Here is a 17,658-nt window from a genome sequence, read left to right as displayed (position 1 = left end):
GGAGGGAAAACAACACGCACCGGCATTTAGGGCTCCTTGAGTGGCGGATCCGGGTCATGTCTTAGTAAATTTAAATAAGTGATGGATAGGGTTGCGTCCGGTATTTTTACAAATATGAATATCCAAGCTTGTCCACCTAAAGTGGGCCTTGCGGGCTTCTGCGGACCGGGCTTTACGGGTTCGTATTAGAACAAAAAAACATAATACTCTAATTTAAGGGTTTGAAACAATAAAAGAATTATTAGAAAACATTCTTAAAAAAAGTCAAATAAATTGTAGTTTCGAAATATTGTTGATCGACACCAGTATATGTGATTAATATATATTTAGGGACCCTGTAAAAATTTCATTCATTTTGAACATGATTGGACCATCCGTACCTACGGTCAACCAAAAAAGAGGCATTTTGACATAATAAAACCTTATTGATTGGGGCTTTGCTAAATGAGTTTCCTTATTGCGACCACGCACGATCTGTGACAAAAATTAGGTGATTTCAAATATGTAAACAGTTTTCCACATTCCCATCTTGGTAATGGGTTCCCCTTAGGGCATATTAGTGTTGTTTTTGGTTTACCGGAAATTCCGACGGTCAAATGATGTCCGAATTGGATGAAATTTTAAAACGGTCACCAAATATATATACCGATCACATCGGATGATGTCATCGATTCCGAGAAGTTTCCTTCATATAGTTGCTTCATAATGTGATAATTTTATTATAAACCTAATATAAAACTTATGATATATTAGTTGACACTTCAGTGATCAACAACTTCAGTTCGAAATATAGGTGATCAATACCAGTAGATGTGATCGGTATATATATTTAGGGACCCCGTAAAAATTTCGTCCGTTTTGGACATGGTTTGACCGTTTGTACCAACGGTTAACTAAAAAAATACGTTTTGACATATTGAAACCCCATTGACCGGAGTTTTGCCAAATGAGTTTCTTCAGTGTGACTACGCACGATGTAATAAAAATTAGGTGATTTCAGATATGTAAACGGCTTTCGGCGTTCACATTTTTGTAATAGGTCATCTCTTATGGCATATTAGTGGTGCTTTCGATTGACCGAAAATTTCAACGGTCAAACGAGGTCCGAATTGGATGATATTTTTACAGGGTCACTAAATATATATACCGATCACATTGGCTTGTGTCGATCGATCCCAAGAAGTTTCCTTCATATATTCGCTTCATAATGCGATTGTTTTATTATAAACCTAATATAATGGTTATGATACGTTAATGGACACTTAGGTGATCACCAACTCCAATTCGAAATATGGTCAATCGACACCAGCAAATGTGGTCGGTATATATATATTTAGAGATCTCGTAAAAATTTCATCCGTTTTGGACATGGTTTGACCGTTTGTACTCACGGTCAATAAAAAAAGAAACGTTTTAACATATTGAAACTTTATTGACCGGGACTTTGCTGAATGAGTTTCCTCATTGTGACCGCGGACTTTTCGGATCCGCGGACTAAATGATGAGGCCTACCTGCAGTGACACCAAAAGAACCCGACCACTATCTCTAATAGCTAGAGTAGCACAAATTGATCGGAGACTTCGTTAGACATGGAGCAGATGAGATTCACAGATGTTAGTAGGCGGGGTACTAAGCAATTATATTCAGGTTTTAAGAAACTTGAAACAGAAAAGCAGCACAAGCACGCTAAATTTTTACAATGATTCTTTTACATTAATTTAAAACTTAGTTACTTGATAATGGTGATCTGAAAATTATGCGCATGTTGGTCTAATTATGAGTTTTCAACCACCCTAATCAACCAAAAAAAACCTCCTCCAATTTAAATCCAACATCTCAATGACTCAATCACCCTAACCAAAAACCCAAGAGTTTAGAACCCCCAACCCACGCCCAAAAGAAAAAAGAAACAAAAGCCAACAGTCCACAACTTCGCCAATTCATCGTGTTCTCCTTCCTAGTTCTTAGTTCTTATACCTCTTCGAAGGTTCCTAATATGAAGTTGGAAGGAGATATCACTCTAAACTCATTAGTTCGCCAGTTCCAACATGGGTTCACTTCACTTTCTCGTTCTTCACTTCGCTTATCTGTCGCTGGTCTTCTTGGTATTGCTGGCCTCGTTCTCGCTCTCAAAGACTCCAAATTGGTCAACCTCAGCAGCTTAAACTGGTTTTCCAAGGACCAACATGTTGAACCCAACTCGCATTTGGTACCTGGGTTGCAGAACCTCGGCAACAATTGTTTCCTTAATGTGATTCTGCAGGTATATACAACTTTTGAGCTTGTTGGTTTCTGTTGTTTTTGTTTATACATTGATACTGTCATATATTCTGATCAAGGTTCAGTGAGTTTTTGTTTTTGGGTTGGTGAAGTGATTGCTTTTAATTAAATTTTGAATCTTTGGAATTCTTTCAGGCTCTGGCTAGTTGTTCATACTTTCAGCCTTTTCTCCAAAAGGTTTTAGAGGAGTCTGAGGTCATGCCTGTTGAGGATGCTGCGGACTGTGTGCCGCTTACATTATCTCTTGCTGCATTGTTAGAAGGTTAGCATCAAACCTGGGTTGTCAAATGTCATTGTGTCTTTTGAAGATTATAGATTTCAGTGTTTTGAGCATTTTCTAATAGGAACATGGTATAACCGTATAAGAGGGGTTGAAATTTTTTTGTGTTTTGTAGAACTATGCGCAGTTGGTGGTGATAGAGTTGTGTTGAGTCCACGGCAAGTGATGCATGCGATAGCAAATTACATTGAGAACTTTGATCTAACAAGCGAGCAGGTGCTACTTTGCCATTCTGAATGTCAGATTAAGTTGGAAAACCCTATGCGTGCTGAATATCTGATACACATTCTGTGCATTTAGGATGCGGCAGAAGCATTTCTTCACCTTCTTTCGTCTTTAAGAGATGAATTTTCAGATTTTTATTGTCCAAATCAAGGTTCTATAGTGGAATTCTTAGTCTCGAACGGTAGGATTATTACTCCAAAGAGGATGGAGAGCCAAAGTGAGCAGGAAAAATGGCAGCAACGCTTCTTTGGACCATTTGATGGAATTCTTGGCAGCATCCTGACATGCCAAACTTGTTCATCACAGGTGATAATATGACTTTCAGAAGGAAATTGCTTTTGTGAAACACTAAAATGAATTACACAGTTGGCACTTGCCCTCATGTTTGTACATTTTTCCATTGTTCAATCAGTAAAACTACAGTGCTTGGCAGGAGTTTTAGCTGTTGATATAAGAGAATCAATCTTTGAACTTCTGCTAATTCCATATGCCTATCTTTTTTTGTTGGAAGTTTTGAATCTCATTTGTCATCCTTTTAAGTTGTCTTCTGGTCTTTAAGGCGAGAAATTTTGATGTATGAGTTTAGTCCTCAGAGATTTAATGTCCAAATTTAATTAAGGGGAATTCTAAAAGTACGATTTTCAATGTACTATCTCTTTCCACAGTTCTGGTCTCCTGTCCTGATATTAACCTTGTTATTCTTTCAGATATCATTAAATTTCGAATCTTTTCACAGCTTGCCTCTTTCTCCAGTGCTTGATGGTGGTGCCACAATTGTATGTGTACTGAAGACTTCACTCTTTGATATTGTGTATGTTTGAGCCTATCACTTGACTTTTTCACAAGAAATATTTTCTTTTAGAGAAATGATCCCATCGCTTTTTCTTCAATTAATTTCTTATGTCTTCTTATTTCTGTGAAATATTAGATGAGAGGATTTACCTTAGAGGATTGCCTGAAGCAGTTTACTGCTGCTGAGCGAGTTGAGAATTACCACTGCAGCCATTGTTGGCATATTGCTGCAGTCAAATATTTATTATCTATGGGAGGAAATGAGGTAAATTCATATCTAATTGTGATTATTATATTGAATCTAGAGAAATATAGGGAAACTGTATAGGATGTTTTAGAAACAGATAAGATCACATATTGTATTGGACCTATTGGTTGCTGCAGACAATTTATTAAACAGTATTGTTACTCCTATGACCTATCTAAGCACATATCTAGAACATAAGAGACCTTGTTTATAATGACTCATTTGTATTTCTAAATTCTAATTAGTATCTACATGTATAAAACCATTAAAACATGCTACCTCTTACATCATAGTTTACCCTGAAGTTCTGAATGCTACTGTAACTAACCTGTGCCAAACCCTAATAGGCCCTAAACCTTAAACAGATTAATCACTTTATTTGTTGAAAATTGAAAAAAGATGCTATATCTGAACAACTAAGAGAAAGCAGCTGGTCATTAATGTCCTGCCTGTTTTATACTTCTGGTAGTCCTACTCTAAGAGTTGTGGACTTTTAGTGTGTCATATTATACCCTTTCACCGGATTAGTGGATTTCACTGTTATGCTGGCCTGAGTCCGGCTCTTGATGTTCCCACACCTTTATATTGTCTGTTAGTTTCTCTAAATATCAGACTCGCTGTTGTTTTCATTTCAGGGTGCAATTGAAGAGATTGAGACTTGCCCTGAGCAAGATTCCTGCGAGTGTGAGAGACTTTTTCATTTAGAAACACTTCCATGGTTGAATAGATTTTCACATACTCAAAAGCAAATAAGTATTGCTCGCTGCCCGAAGGTCTGTATACCCACTATACTGATGGTTGCTTGATTTCAAATTATTTAGGCACTTTTCAGGATTCTATAAATGGAGGTTAGGTTCTGTTAGGAATGATATTGGGAGACATGATTTTATTCGATCTTTTTATTGGAAGCTTTGTTGCACACAAAAAGATGTATATAAGAGATTAATAATAATAACATACATACCTCAGCTGCAAACTCTGTTGGATCTAGATAATGACCATTGTAGGAGTAATAGAGGAATTGGAACAACGGGTGCAGACATTGCCATGCAGTCTTAACCTACTCAATGAATTTTCCACTCAGTTGTGCTCAGCCACTATTGCATTTAAATTTAAGGCTAGAGAATAACAAGGTAGTTGGATTTACTTATTTTCGTTGCTATTGTCCAGCGTTGAATCTAGATTCAATGGCAGTTCTGCACAACTGAGCACGTAAATCACTGGGTCGGGAGAACAGGACTGTATAGCCACAATTCATCAGTAAATTATTATCTAACTTATTTGATTATGTTCACTGGGATTTGGTTGTGGGTTCTTGTAAAAAAATTTCAATCACAATTGCTTGGATGAAAGTTACTTACAAATTAAATCAGAAAAGCAAGAGGTTTTCTCATTAAAATTGGTGACTCAGTATGGGAGAAAAACTGGAATGTTCCTTTACATTTATCAGGTTGTCCTATATCCTGTGTTGTTATAGTTGTAGCTCTCCTGAAATATTATGTTTTCATGTCATTCACAATTCAAAAATTATACAAAAAAATAACATGATTTGATTGTATTCGTAAAATTAAGCCTGTATTGGGAAGTGAGCTCTAGTTTTTTAACCATCACTACTGTAGAGCCCCATGACTTCATTTTTCTCAGAATTCTTGAGTTGTGCAGTTCAATCTCTAAAAACATCCTTGTTCTGATTGTTTACTTGCAGATTTTGTGCATTCACTTGAAACGTGTTTCAATCAATGTATTTGGCGAACTTGTAAAACTTCAGGTATGCAGGGTTCCTTTTATTCGATTAGGTCTGGTTCATGATTTTCTGTCATATTTTAAGAGAATTCAGTGTTCAGAATGGAATTTCAAACAGCTCAACATGTCTACCAAGTTCTTTTTCCAGTTGAGAACTTGTGTATGCTAAAGTGTCCTTTTTCTTCCTCTGTGTCACAACTGTCTTGCACATGTTATTTGATAATGCACATATGTTCCTTATTGTATTGATTGATGATTGTAGGGTCATGTATCTTTTCCATTGGTTTTGGACCTTGTAAGTTTCACAACAAGTGGGGTGGGAATAAAGGGGTGGGAGAAAAACCGGAAAACTGGGGGAGTGCAGCTACAAAGTGAAAACCCTAGCCCTCTGCCTAATCATTTTAACTTAGAGAATGATCCAAGAATGCTAAATATTGTCTTGGGGCTAGCAAGAGGAAGCACCCACCAACAAGATTTAGCTTCAGATATATTCACTGCAAACGCACAAGATTCAGCAGGAGAATTGAACTTTTTCCCTACTAGAGGCTTTTCAAAAACCCTGCATGCAGACACAAATCAGGTAGAATCTCCAATTTGGTTTTGCTTACATTTTTTTGTTCAATGTTGTGCTTAATGAACTTCAAATTCCTAGGTTGGGTATTGATGTATTTGTAACTGGTGCAGCTGAATAGGAGTCGCGAATCAGTTCATACTTGTTTGTACCGTCTTGTTGCTGTAGTGGAGCACTTTGGAAGAGCTGGAAGTGGGCATTACACTGTTTATAGAAGTATGGGAGCTGATTTATGTGGGGAGCAACCTGGTGATCAGTTCGATGCTTCTACGGCCCGCTGGTTTTCTATTTCAGATTCAGAGGTGTGCAGTGTCTCAAAGGAACATGTTCTTGGTGCAGAAGCGAGCTTGCTTTTCTATGAAAGGTATCAAGGCTAGTGTGCCTAAAAATCATATATTTTTTTTAGTAACGGAAACTGCATTTTGACCACAAAGCTCAGTGCTGATGCTTCAATTTTGAGTTTAGAAAAAACACGTTGAGATAGTAAGGGCAGTGCTAATACTTCTGCAACATGAGGGGGCTACAAATATCCCCAGTGAGGTTAGTTCTTTGACTACACAAACCTCAATTATGAAATTGTGACAAGGGGGAGTACTGAAATGTACTACGTTGTATGCTCATTATACCTCAACAATCAAATACTTAGCCATCCAAGGAAAGAGAAAACACAGATCAACTCAATTTTGTATGCTATTTGTGAGTTTGTTGAAGCCTCGTTGTTTTATCATATGCCGATAGTATCCTTGCAAATTTGTTGCAAGTTCTTTCAGACAAAAGTTTGGTTTGTGCTTTCAGAACTAGTTTTGATACTCAGTATATTGTTGTCCAAGGTTCTCTACCAAGTTTTTGCGTCATTTATCTTCTCTACTTAACTATTTGAACCTACATTGTTGCTTGTGTGTCGAACGAATTAAACGAAGTTTACCGTAGTTGAGATCTAAGCTCGGATAAGAAAATGACAGTTTCCGAACCTTGGGAAATGTCAGATTTGCATTATTCATCCCATTACTTTATTCACACTGAGTAATAAGCATTTGTTTACTATTATCATTTTCTACTTCTCTCCCAACACTGGGCATTTGAACCCAAATTTGGGACTTGAGACCCCATAAACCCAATTCCGAATCCCTAAAATCCTCATCACCGATCTTCAAATCTCATCCATTGTCCGTTTACTCCATTATCGATCGACGAAGACATAATGATGGAGACCTCCTACATCATCTACAAGCCACCAACCCAAGAGATCTCCCTCGTTATTGCTCTTCTCGTCACCAAAACGACGCCCGGGCTCAAATTGGGTTTACAACTTTAAAGTTTATGCAACCATTATAATTCAACTGTCATTACCCGTATTAGAGGTGAGTACGATGTTTCCAGGTTCTTCAGGATTTTATTACTTTCATTTCAGAGCTACAAATGTAGTTGTCTCTGTATGGCCAAGAAAAGTGTTATGAACCATTCAGTACTTTTTTGTTATTCTTCTTGAGCAGTTGTAATAGGTTGTTCTTGCCACTGCTAACATAGTTTATCATTCAAGTAAATTAGTCAATTATTTTAATTCAATACCAGAAGCACCTAGATTGTTGATTGAATTCTAATTAAAAATTATATATTGACAACACATTTTTCCTTCAGTACTACAATAACTTGGAGCATGTTCACCGATTTTATCAAGATAATAGTAAGTTTGGTCGCCCAGAGGACAATGGGATGATGACTATAGTGACTACCATGGATATAAGCTCCTGTAATACCGTTCGTATCTACTTTGTGTCAACTATGTGCTATGTAGATCTAAAGATAATGTATTTTTAATTTCTCTTTTGTGCAATGTTGAGCTAATACTCTCTGAAAACTTACATAAATGAAAAACAATTGTGCTAATCTTCATTTAATGGCTAAGATATTGAGCAGTTTTAGACTAATTTGTTGAAGAGATTTTGGGTTCTTGTATCTTTAGTATTTATTAAGCTGAAAATTGGTGACGTTCAATTAACTTGATAGAACAATATGAGCTAATGTACTCCCAGTGGGACACATTAACTTTAGAGAATTAGACTTTTCGTGGGTTTCGATTTTATTGGGCAGATAATGAAGAAGAAAATAGTTGAGAATGGAAACTCAGTGCAAATGTTGAATCTTTCTAATCCAAGGCAGAAGCTGATAGGTTCTGCCCTATTAGCAAGATTAGGACAATAACACTAGGAAGCAAAGAACTCAATAAGAAACAATCAAAAACATAAGATGTAAGCTGTAAGACTAGGATAAGAACGATGGTTTCTGGGCTAAGTATCCCAAAGAAACTCTATTTTGTAGATGAATAATTATTGCAAGCTGATTACAAAGACTCTAAAAACACATAAATATGCTAGTTAACAAACATAACCTAATCCTAATGAAAACATAAATAAATGATACAAGGACCTAAAACTGTAAGAAAACATAAAGACCCAAAACAACAATGAGAGATTAGTAGTTTATTTTAGGTCCATGTGACTGGGTTTATAATTGAAGAGGAAAATTTGTGGAAGAAGTTTACCCAAACGTTTTCTTGGCACCACTGGTTTTATATATATTTAGACCACGATCCCCATTTTTTATATTTATATTTACTTGTTTGGTTTATACTCTATATTGCTCTATAGTTATTTATGTTTTTGAGAACTTTACATTTGCAGGAATATGGCACCAACTTTTAGAGTGCACCAGGGACTTAGAAGGTAGCCATATAAGTGATATAAGTAATGATGTTACAAGCCTCCAAAACCGTTTTTGTTTCCTCAAATTCCATTAGTGATGTATTTTTATTATTACTGACTTTTCTTTATCTTGAAGTCTGAAGGAAAAATGGGTAAGGGAACTATGTTTTGTGTTAGTTAGCAATGTATTTTTAGATTGACAATTATAATTTAATGCAGAATTAGACTATTTAGTTATCTTAATTGTTTTACTTTTTTATTTTTTTCTACATTGATTTCGAGCTATATATTATGAACGAGAAGGATGTCATTTTGCTTTCATTTGTTTAAGCTAGATTGTGGGAGGAGCACCTAGTGAATTTATTTCACACTTGGAGAAATATATGCAGCTGTGGTAGAACACGGAGCACCTACTTTGGGCAGAGGGCTAACATAGCGCAAGAAAATCTGGTATTGCAATGAAAGGTAGTCAAGATGTAAGGGGCAAATGCAACCTGTTTATTTGTTGATCTTCTGGTGTTTAGTGATAGTTCTTAGTTGTAGAATTTTTGTTGTTGTAGTTAGTTGTTAAAGAATTGCTTGATAGTGAATTATTGGGAAAGTGTTTTTTGTTGTTGACAAGAAAGGGAAGTTGTAGAACAATATGATTATTTATTTGAATTGAAATAAAGATCTATCTCTCGATTCGAATTATTATTTTTTATTCCGACTGAATATCTTTTCAATTATTTTTTGAGTATGTTTTTATGTTTCTTTTTGACGCGAGTGTGTTTTTATTTTAGAGTGCTCTTCCTCTTCGAGAAACTTCTAGTCTCATCTTACAATTCGATTCCAACTAATTAAGGCCACATATAAGACTAATATATATATATATATATATATCTAACCAATCATATATCTTGATCTAAAAAACACATAGATTAATGCACTATCTGGTGATAATTTCATATTTTCATTCATGATGATTTCCAAAAGGAAACACAGTTCCGTATATATACAAAAGTAGTCTCCGTATAATTTACAGCACAATACCACAAGGTGTACGTTTATCTATGGCTTTGTATATTTTCTTTCAGCATGCATGTATAATTTCACGACTTTCTTTTGTTCCTAATTAACGAAATAGAAATGGGCATATATCGAGACTAAATTAAACTATCACTCTTTGAATCTATTTAGTACCTAGACAACAAAGATGCTCTATATTTAGTTGTGGATAGGAGGCTTTTTACTTGCCGGACTGTAATCCATAGCCAGTAAATCAGCACTCTCATCTGGCATTACTCCATCATCTTCTTTGATCCCATGTTTCAAGGCGTCATCATGGCTCATCTCATCACCTGTATAACTACTTGGCGCCACTCCCAAACTTCGTGCTGCTGCAAATTACAAAGCCAAGAGAAGATCAATAATTAGGGCTAGCTAGGTCTAATTTTGCATGCACTATCAGAAAGAGTTCGATCATCAACCGACAGATGGATTACAAACTGGAATTTACCTTCTGTAGTTGTGATAGTAATGAAGCAAAGCAAGACGAAAGCCACAAGAACAAGGTGCTTGTATCGCATCACAGCTGCCATCTCTAAGTATGTATTCAAGTATTTGCTGATCTTTTTATTAGATACTGGATAGCTAATCAGATCTCTTGGTTGTGAAATGGATATGGAGAGTCTTCCTTATATAGACTTACAGAGAAGGACGAACAGTATTTTGCTGGCAATGGACTGCGACGTAATATAATCGCTATTCTCTTGTGAGCTATCAGGTCGTGTTGAGTCACCATCAATGTCTCCCGCTGTCTGCTCTTGGAAAGATATGATAGCGTAGCTTAGACAAGACGCTCCTTGGCCTAATTGTATACACGTACGTAACACTCCTGCATGTCATCAGCCTGATTATGCATGGTAACTACTCAAGTAAATCAATGAAGTCGGCAGCGGCACGGTGCTAATTAAAGAAGACGATGCTCTAGACCTTGCATGATAATTGATGCTTGTTCTTTATATCTGGACGAAAATGCTGTGAATCAAAGAGCTAGCTAGGTAAGCACAGTTAAAGAAGATGGTGCCCTAAACTATATATATATATCAATGCTTCATTGCTTCTTTTGAATGTAGATGAACTATTTTGAATGGCGGATCAATTTTACAACGTGAAAATGTCAAGTGCCTGGTGAACCCACAAGTTTTTGCTTGACATGGTCACAGATTTTAACATGTTAATTAATACCTCATTAATCCTTCGTTACCAGCTAGGTTGAGGTTTAATTAGTTTAAAATTAGTGTTCAAAACCCAAAGAACTAAATCCTAATTAAAAATCTCCGCCCCAGCAATTTTGTTCCGATATATTGCATAATGAATTTTAATGTAAAAAGAAGGACATGCATGTTAGAAATTAACGAAGATGAGCGATAAGCATGAGCAGTTCACACGTACTCCTTTCCTCACGTCTTTACCATTCACGAGATGATCATCGATCTTCGATCCGCTCTTTTTTATACGTATGGTTGGTAGTATGTATAAAACATAAAAAAAATAATCGTCAAGAGGGTAAAATATTAAATATATTTCACAAAGCTAAATAATTACCATATACATAATCAGGGACTAGCTTGCTCTTTCTGTAACTCTGTTCGTTCCAATCGTATATATCCAAACGTAAAGTACTAGCTACATGTGAGTAGTTGAGCTCATTGTTTGTAATCTCGATCTGCAGCTATACCAGCTAGTTGCAGCTTGCTTGATTTTCTTGTTTTGCTTATTAATTAGAAGCTTTTGTTCTGAGAAACAAAACCGGGGAACAGCTTAAGCAGACCGAGCTAGATTTGTAGCTTTACGTACTTACTACCGATTTACAGCCTTATGACCCGGACTTAGCTTGCTTCTCAAGATGGAGCATAGCAATGTGGGCTGTAGGGTTTCAGAGGTACATGAAGGAGATAGTATTGTTTTTAGCCACAAAAGGTTCGCTGGAGAAGCTTCTTAATTGATTGGCTTGCTTTGATATAAGAAAATCTTGGCATATATGATTTTGATTTGATTATGCCATGTACTTGAACCCTAAACTATATTGATTGAAGAGGTAACAAGAGATAAGCACTCGATCAATTTAGGATGTAAGAACGAGAAACTGAAAACCCAAGGTTCGAAACTTGCATATATTCAGATCGACTAAAACACAAGAAGTAGATGCAGCGCGCTGATGGAGTTTTGATTGAAGCAAAAAAAAAACAGTAGATCGTTATAATCGATCTTCATATTAGTCATGGTTTACACATTATTATCATTCTAAATAATTGACATTTCTGGATCGAGACAGATTTCGCATAGCCTCCCGGCCCCTTCACACATCAGTTTTAGTCGATCAAGTAATGAGGACAAACTCAAAAATGTATCTGTAAACCAATTTTGATGAAAATAGCAGACCATATCCCCCACTAATAATTAACTAACTTCCAAATATACATCATCAAGTGGTAGCTAGATATTCATGCATCCGCTGAAGGATATATAAGTGATGAAAATGCTTCCAGATCATCCCGATACCCGGTGTTTACATATACAATCAAACACGGATTTTGTCCTAGTTAACTAATTAACTTCTGTTGTGTTTGTGGTTCTTAGACTCTTCTAGTCCAGGTATACTAATCAAAACTCAGCTACTAACACAAGTTTACAATCCAAACCCTAGCCTACAACTCTTCGTTCGCCAAAGATTTTGATTAACCTATTATGAAGATGCATGATTGACATCGAACACCAAAAACAAAAACAAAAACAAAAAAGACTTATGACTGAAGATTCATGAAAACAAGATAGCTAGGATTCACCAGTCCTATGAGAATAGGGAATTACAGCCCTAATTTGATCTCATTCATGATGAACTAGCTAGGGAATTACAGATGCATGCATGCAACTAAGGGTGGACACGCAAACCCGAAAATCGAAAAAAAAACATATCTGAACCTAAACTAAATCCGAAAAAACCGAAAATCGAAAAAAATCGAACCGAAAATAAAAAAACCAAACTGAACCGATTTATGTTTGGGTTGGATTTTGGGTTTAGTTCCTCATAAACCGAACGAAACCGAACCGACTCAAATAACCCGAAGTCAACGGTTAACGTCATCGTTTTGGTATATTCTTACTTTTCTTATTAAAAAAAATAAAACTAAAGCCACCATAAACCTAATTGATCTAATCAATCTTGCGGTCTCTCTCATCTCAGACAAAAAAAAAACTTATGGCCCTCTCTCTTTTTAAATCCTCACTCCTTAGTTTATCGCTATATTAAAAGTTCACTTTATTCTGCAAAACCAGTCCATATAACTCCTCCCTCCTCCCTCTTCTCTCTTCCCTCCTCTTTCAATCTCCAATTCCTGTCACTTATTTTTGTACCGTGACTCTAAAAATTGAATTATCTAATCAATGATTTTATTAATGTTTCATATCTTTAACGAATAAGTATCAATAACGGCTCACATGAGACGTGAAAGAAGACTTGGACATACCAGATGATCTACATGATGTACTTAGCGATGTTCAATTACCTAAACTCATAGGGAGTGCAAACATTTTTGTTCCTCTCTGATTTTAATACAGTAGAGTTTTTTATACTTCAGCTAAATATGCGTTGTGGAGATGTTAGAGTCAATTAGGTATGAAATAATCATTAGACCATTTGTTTTTCATCTTTATGTTAAATTTTATACTTTAAAATTAATATATAATATCACATATTTTAGATACGGGTAAAACTGAAAAAAAAAAACCGAACCGAGCGGATTGTGGGTCATAGTCTTTAAAATAGAAAAATCGAACCGAACCGAACCAAATTTAAAATTTAAGTTGAGTTATGAGTTTTGTTCAAAATCGAACCATATTAACCGGTGTCCACCCCTACATGCAACTAATTAGCTCATTGATCGAGTAGCAATGGATAAATTGTGGAAGAAACCATACATTAAATTATGAAGGGAGAAACCCCAACATAGATGGGACTAACATCGTTTTCAGATAAGGAAGATGAACGTTGTTATGTATTTCAATCACGTGGGAAGCAGATGGTTCATGCGCGGTCTATTTTTTGTCCCTTAATTGCTTTTGCTTGTCCTCAATTTATATGAACAATCACCAAACATGACCTGTACGTTTGCCATATATCAGAAGCACTACATAGAGCTTCATAGTGATCGATTTCGACGCAGCTGAGAATGTTAATAACGATAATCATCATCCCCAAACTAACAATAATCTTTTCTAGGGCTGTTGCTCTGTAATTAAGTTTTGTTAATTAGCTTTGTTGCGCGCTTCGGTCTCTTGCAGTTTGCCTTGACTTAATTAACAGCATGTATAAGGAAACAATCCCTAGTCTGATTGAATGAGCATGCAATATAACTTTATCGATGATCCACTAACTTCGAATTAATTTGTAGCTTGAAGGGCTTGACTCAACTATATCTTGGTCTAATATTTGTTTTTTTTTAAGATATAGGTACAAATCAAAGTAAAGTATCTAATACGTACAATCACATTTGTTACTGGACCTTTTTTGTACACCAATTTGTTTTTTTTTTCAATCAACTAGCTATATGAGGTGGTATTACTGAATGTCGATCTCTAAAGGTGGTATCGTAAATTCCTAATCTACAACGTACAATCTGAGATTATCTACCACACGTCCTCACGCCACCCAATTGCTAAAGGTACCACTTACTACAACCTCCACCTATCGTTTACTGGATTGATTATTTTTTTTGGTAAGAAATTGTGATATGTACGTTCCATTTGTTTACATGAGCTACATATGAGTTTAGACCTCTTATAAACCCATATCAGAGTTATAATGTAGATTAGTCTTTAGGGTACGTGGGCAATGCTTGGATTGCTAGAGGTTGTTATCCATGATCATACAAAGATCGGGAGAGGGTTCAGATTGAAACCTTATTAGTTGAATATCTTGAACAACAGATTCAACCTCGTGAAATTCATTTGGGTTTGTTCACAATTGATGACAAGTTTCAACCTCGGATTAAACAAATGCGTATTAAACATATGGATTAAATATTTGTGACACCTTATATTTTAGGTGTAAAAATAGTTTTGTTCTTCTATTTTTAAATTTAATCTGTATACCGTTTAACTCTTATTTTTAATAGTTTTGTCCATTCTGTTAGTTGACCGTCAAAAAATTCCGTTAACCCATTAAAATGTCTAGAATATTCCCAATTCAAATCAGATTTTTTTTTCTTTTCTTATTCCTTTTTAATTTTCTCTTTTGGTTTTTTTTGTTTTTCTTGTTTTAAAATCTAATTCATCATATGTGCTATCAAATATATACAATTGTAGTCAACACAAATTATCAAATTAATTGTAAACATCTTATAATCAATTGGATAATGCCTAAAATGACATGTGAGTGTCAGTACTCAAATCTAGTTAGAAACTTCATTTATATTATGATGCTCTACAAACATATTTTGATTATTTTCTACAATGCTAAGACAAGAAAGACTTCTACTATCATAACCATACTTTGATGCAAAAATATTTTCAAATTATTTATTTCCAACTTGATGTTAAGCAATTGTCATTAATTCTCCTCTTACTGCACAAGCAAATTAACAAAATTTCCAACAATGGGCTTGAGTGCTCTGACCAAAGGAAGAAAATAGGTTAAAAAGTAATGTTTGGAACTAAACATCTTGTCGTACGACAATGATTAGATTATAATTAGAAACAGAGTGCAATTACTAGTAATAAAGTTTTCAAGCAATGCATTCACTATCATTCGCTCTAAGTTTGAGTTTTGAAGCACACCTACGTGAGAAGAGTCATTCCATTTTATTTTTTTTACATCTGCTCCAAGTTCTCGCAAGCGTTCAATAAAATTACAAATAACTTCAGAGGGAGTAAGATCGTCATTCTCTTGTTTACAATTAATAGTTTGTGTTGATTACAATTATATATATTTGATAGCACATATGATGAATTAAATTTAAAAACAAGAAAAACCAAAAGAGAAAATAAAAGAGGCATAAGAAAAGAAAGAAAAAAAATCTTATTTGAATTGGGGATATTCTAGACATTTTAACTGCTTAACGAAATTTTTTGACGGTCAACTAACGAAATGGACAAAATTGTTAGACAAAATTGTTTTTACACCTAAAGTATAGGGTGTCACAAGTATTTAATACTAAACAGATTCAACCTCGGATTATTGTGCAACCATATCTCATATCGACCAATAACATTAACCGGACCACCTCGTCTACAATAATCCGATTGTGACGAAAATAAAGCAAAGTGTGGATTTAAGGAGTTTAAAAATATGGTAGATCATAAAAAAATCAATTTCTACAAATATAATTAGAAAAATAACAAACTATTTAAAAGTATCAGACAACAATTTAGTTTACAATAAACTCACTACATAATTTAATATAGCAAATAAGGACCAAAATTTACAAATAAGGACCAAATAATGGCAAGTTGACACATATCATAATTTATTTTACTTTCTTTACCCATCTTTGACCCATAGTGTATGATACCATCAATGGAGATGTTATATGATATTGTCAACTATAAAAACTATCTGCTACTGTAGAGTTAAAAGCCAACTGTTACTGTCGACTTGGAAGACACATGCTACTGTCAACTTGGAAGGTACCTGCTATTGTCGACTATGAATATAACTGCTACTGTCGACTGAGAAACTAACTGCTACTATGGTTTTTGCCTTTTTGGTGAGCAAAATTCAAAATTTCTCAAAACATATGAATATGGTACTTAAATGAGAACCCATGACATAAAGAACAACTTTATATACTGGCTCATCTCCAAATTACTGGTGGTTTGGCCGGAAAAAACTAAAAAAATAAGGAGATATAAACTTGTTATATATGAGGGTGGCATTTGATAATTTTTACGAAAATAAGGACATTTTGGATATTTTTAGATTAACTAATTAATCATTTTTGTTCAACTTATTTTTTGGGCTTGGGCTTATGTTATAATTTTATAAGAAATATGGAAAGTTAGTTTTTAGTAAATTCAAATATGGTCTGATACAACTAAGTAATTTTCTATTAGAAAAAAGTCGGGAAAAGTTTGAAAATTAGGATTTAGTCACTCATTCTATTTCATTAAATCGTTGGACATCAACTTCACTAAACTTACGAAAAATGCCATTGCTAGCTAATAACCAGCTTCACTATTTTCCTTGATTTTATCGCCTTCTCTGTCAAACTTCAATCTCGCCGTCACGTCCTCGACTCCAAAGCCTCGCCGGACCCTCGCTGTTGTCAACTCCAAAACCTCACCGTCCTCGGTTCATAGTGGAAGCCCGAAATCGCAACCCGTTCCTTCTTGTCCTCTTCCTAAACCTCAACCACCGTACCGCCGCCTCCCAATTCTCAGCAACTCTCGCGAGCCTCTTGGATCGCCTCGCCATCAAAGCTCCAAGCAGAAAAAGAGCCAGGCTGCCACCAAGGGAAACAGGTTCTTGATCAGCGTCACCGTGATGGCAATGCCGGCCCGATCCGGTCATTGTCAACGAGGCACTTGTGGCTGCAGTGATCAACACCGCCTTGAAATCCTATGCTCGTGATGGTCTCCTTCCAATTATCGGCTTCGATCTCAATGAGTTCATGCTCTACTGCCTAAAAACTAGTTGAGTTGATCGGAGAGGGGGAAAACGTTGTCGGCGGTAGGAGGATTCCTCGATCTCTGAGGGAGATGAGGGCATTATCCCTCTGATTTTCTCGATGCGTGGACTGATCTGGGAAGTGAAGCCTCTGAAAATACTTAGGTGCC

General features: G+C 35.6%; 2 protein-coding genes across 2 annotated transcripts; one reads left to right on the top strand and one right to left on the bottom strand.

The window, feature by feature from the left end:
- The first annotated feature begins 1,778 nt into the window (after positions 1–1,778).
- LOC126798110 (ubiquitin carboxyl-terminal hydrolase 27) lies at positions 1,779–6,626 on the top strand. Its single transcript, XM_050524953.1, has 10 exons — positions 1,779–2,264; positions 2,417–2,543; positions 2,677–2,777; positions 2,862–3,092; positions 3,494–3,562; positions 3,715–3,843; positions 4,461–4,598; positions 5,531–5,593; positions 5,831–6,148; positions 6,253–6,626. The coding sequence occupies exons 1-10, from the start codon at positions 1,998–2,000 to the stop codon at positions 6,514–6,516; spliced, it is 1,707 nt and encodes a 568-aa protein (XP_050380910.1). The 5' UTR covers positions 1,779–1,997; the 3' UTR covers positions 6,517–6,626.
- Positions 6,627–9,784: 3,158 nt separating this feature from the next.
- Positions 9,785–10,477, bottom strand: LOC126798316 (uncharacterized). Its single transcript, XM_050525245.1, has 2 exons — positions 10,340–10,477; positions 9,785–10,220 (listed from the first exon to the last, which is right to left on the bottom strand). The coding sequence occupies exons 1-2, from the start codon at positions 10,419–10,421 to the stop codon at positions 10,048–10,050; spliced, it is 255 nt and encodes an 84-aa protein (XP_050381202.1). The 5' UTR covers positions 10,422–10,477; the 3' UTR covers positions 9,785–10,047.
- Between the last annotated feature and the right edge of the window lie 7,181 nt (positions 10,478–17,658).

Source organism: Argentina anserina, chromosome 1 (assembly GCF_933775445.1).
Source record: "Argentina anserina chromosome 1, drPotAnse1.1, whole genome shotgun sequence".
Lineage (NCBI taxonomy): Eukaryota > Viridiplantae > Streptophyta > Magnoliopsida > Rosales > Rosaceae > Argentina > Argentina anserina.
The sequence above is the reverse complement of the archived record's forward strand: the minus strand, read 5'-3'. Positions and strand labels throughout refer to the sequence as shown.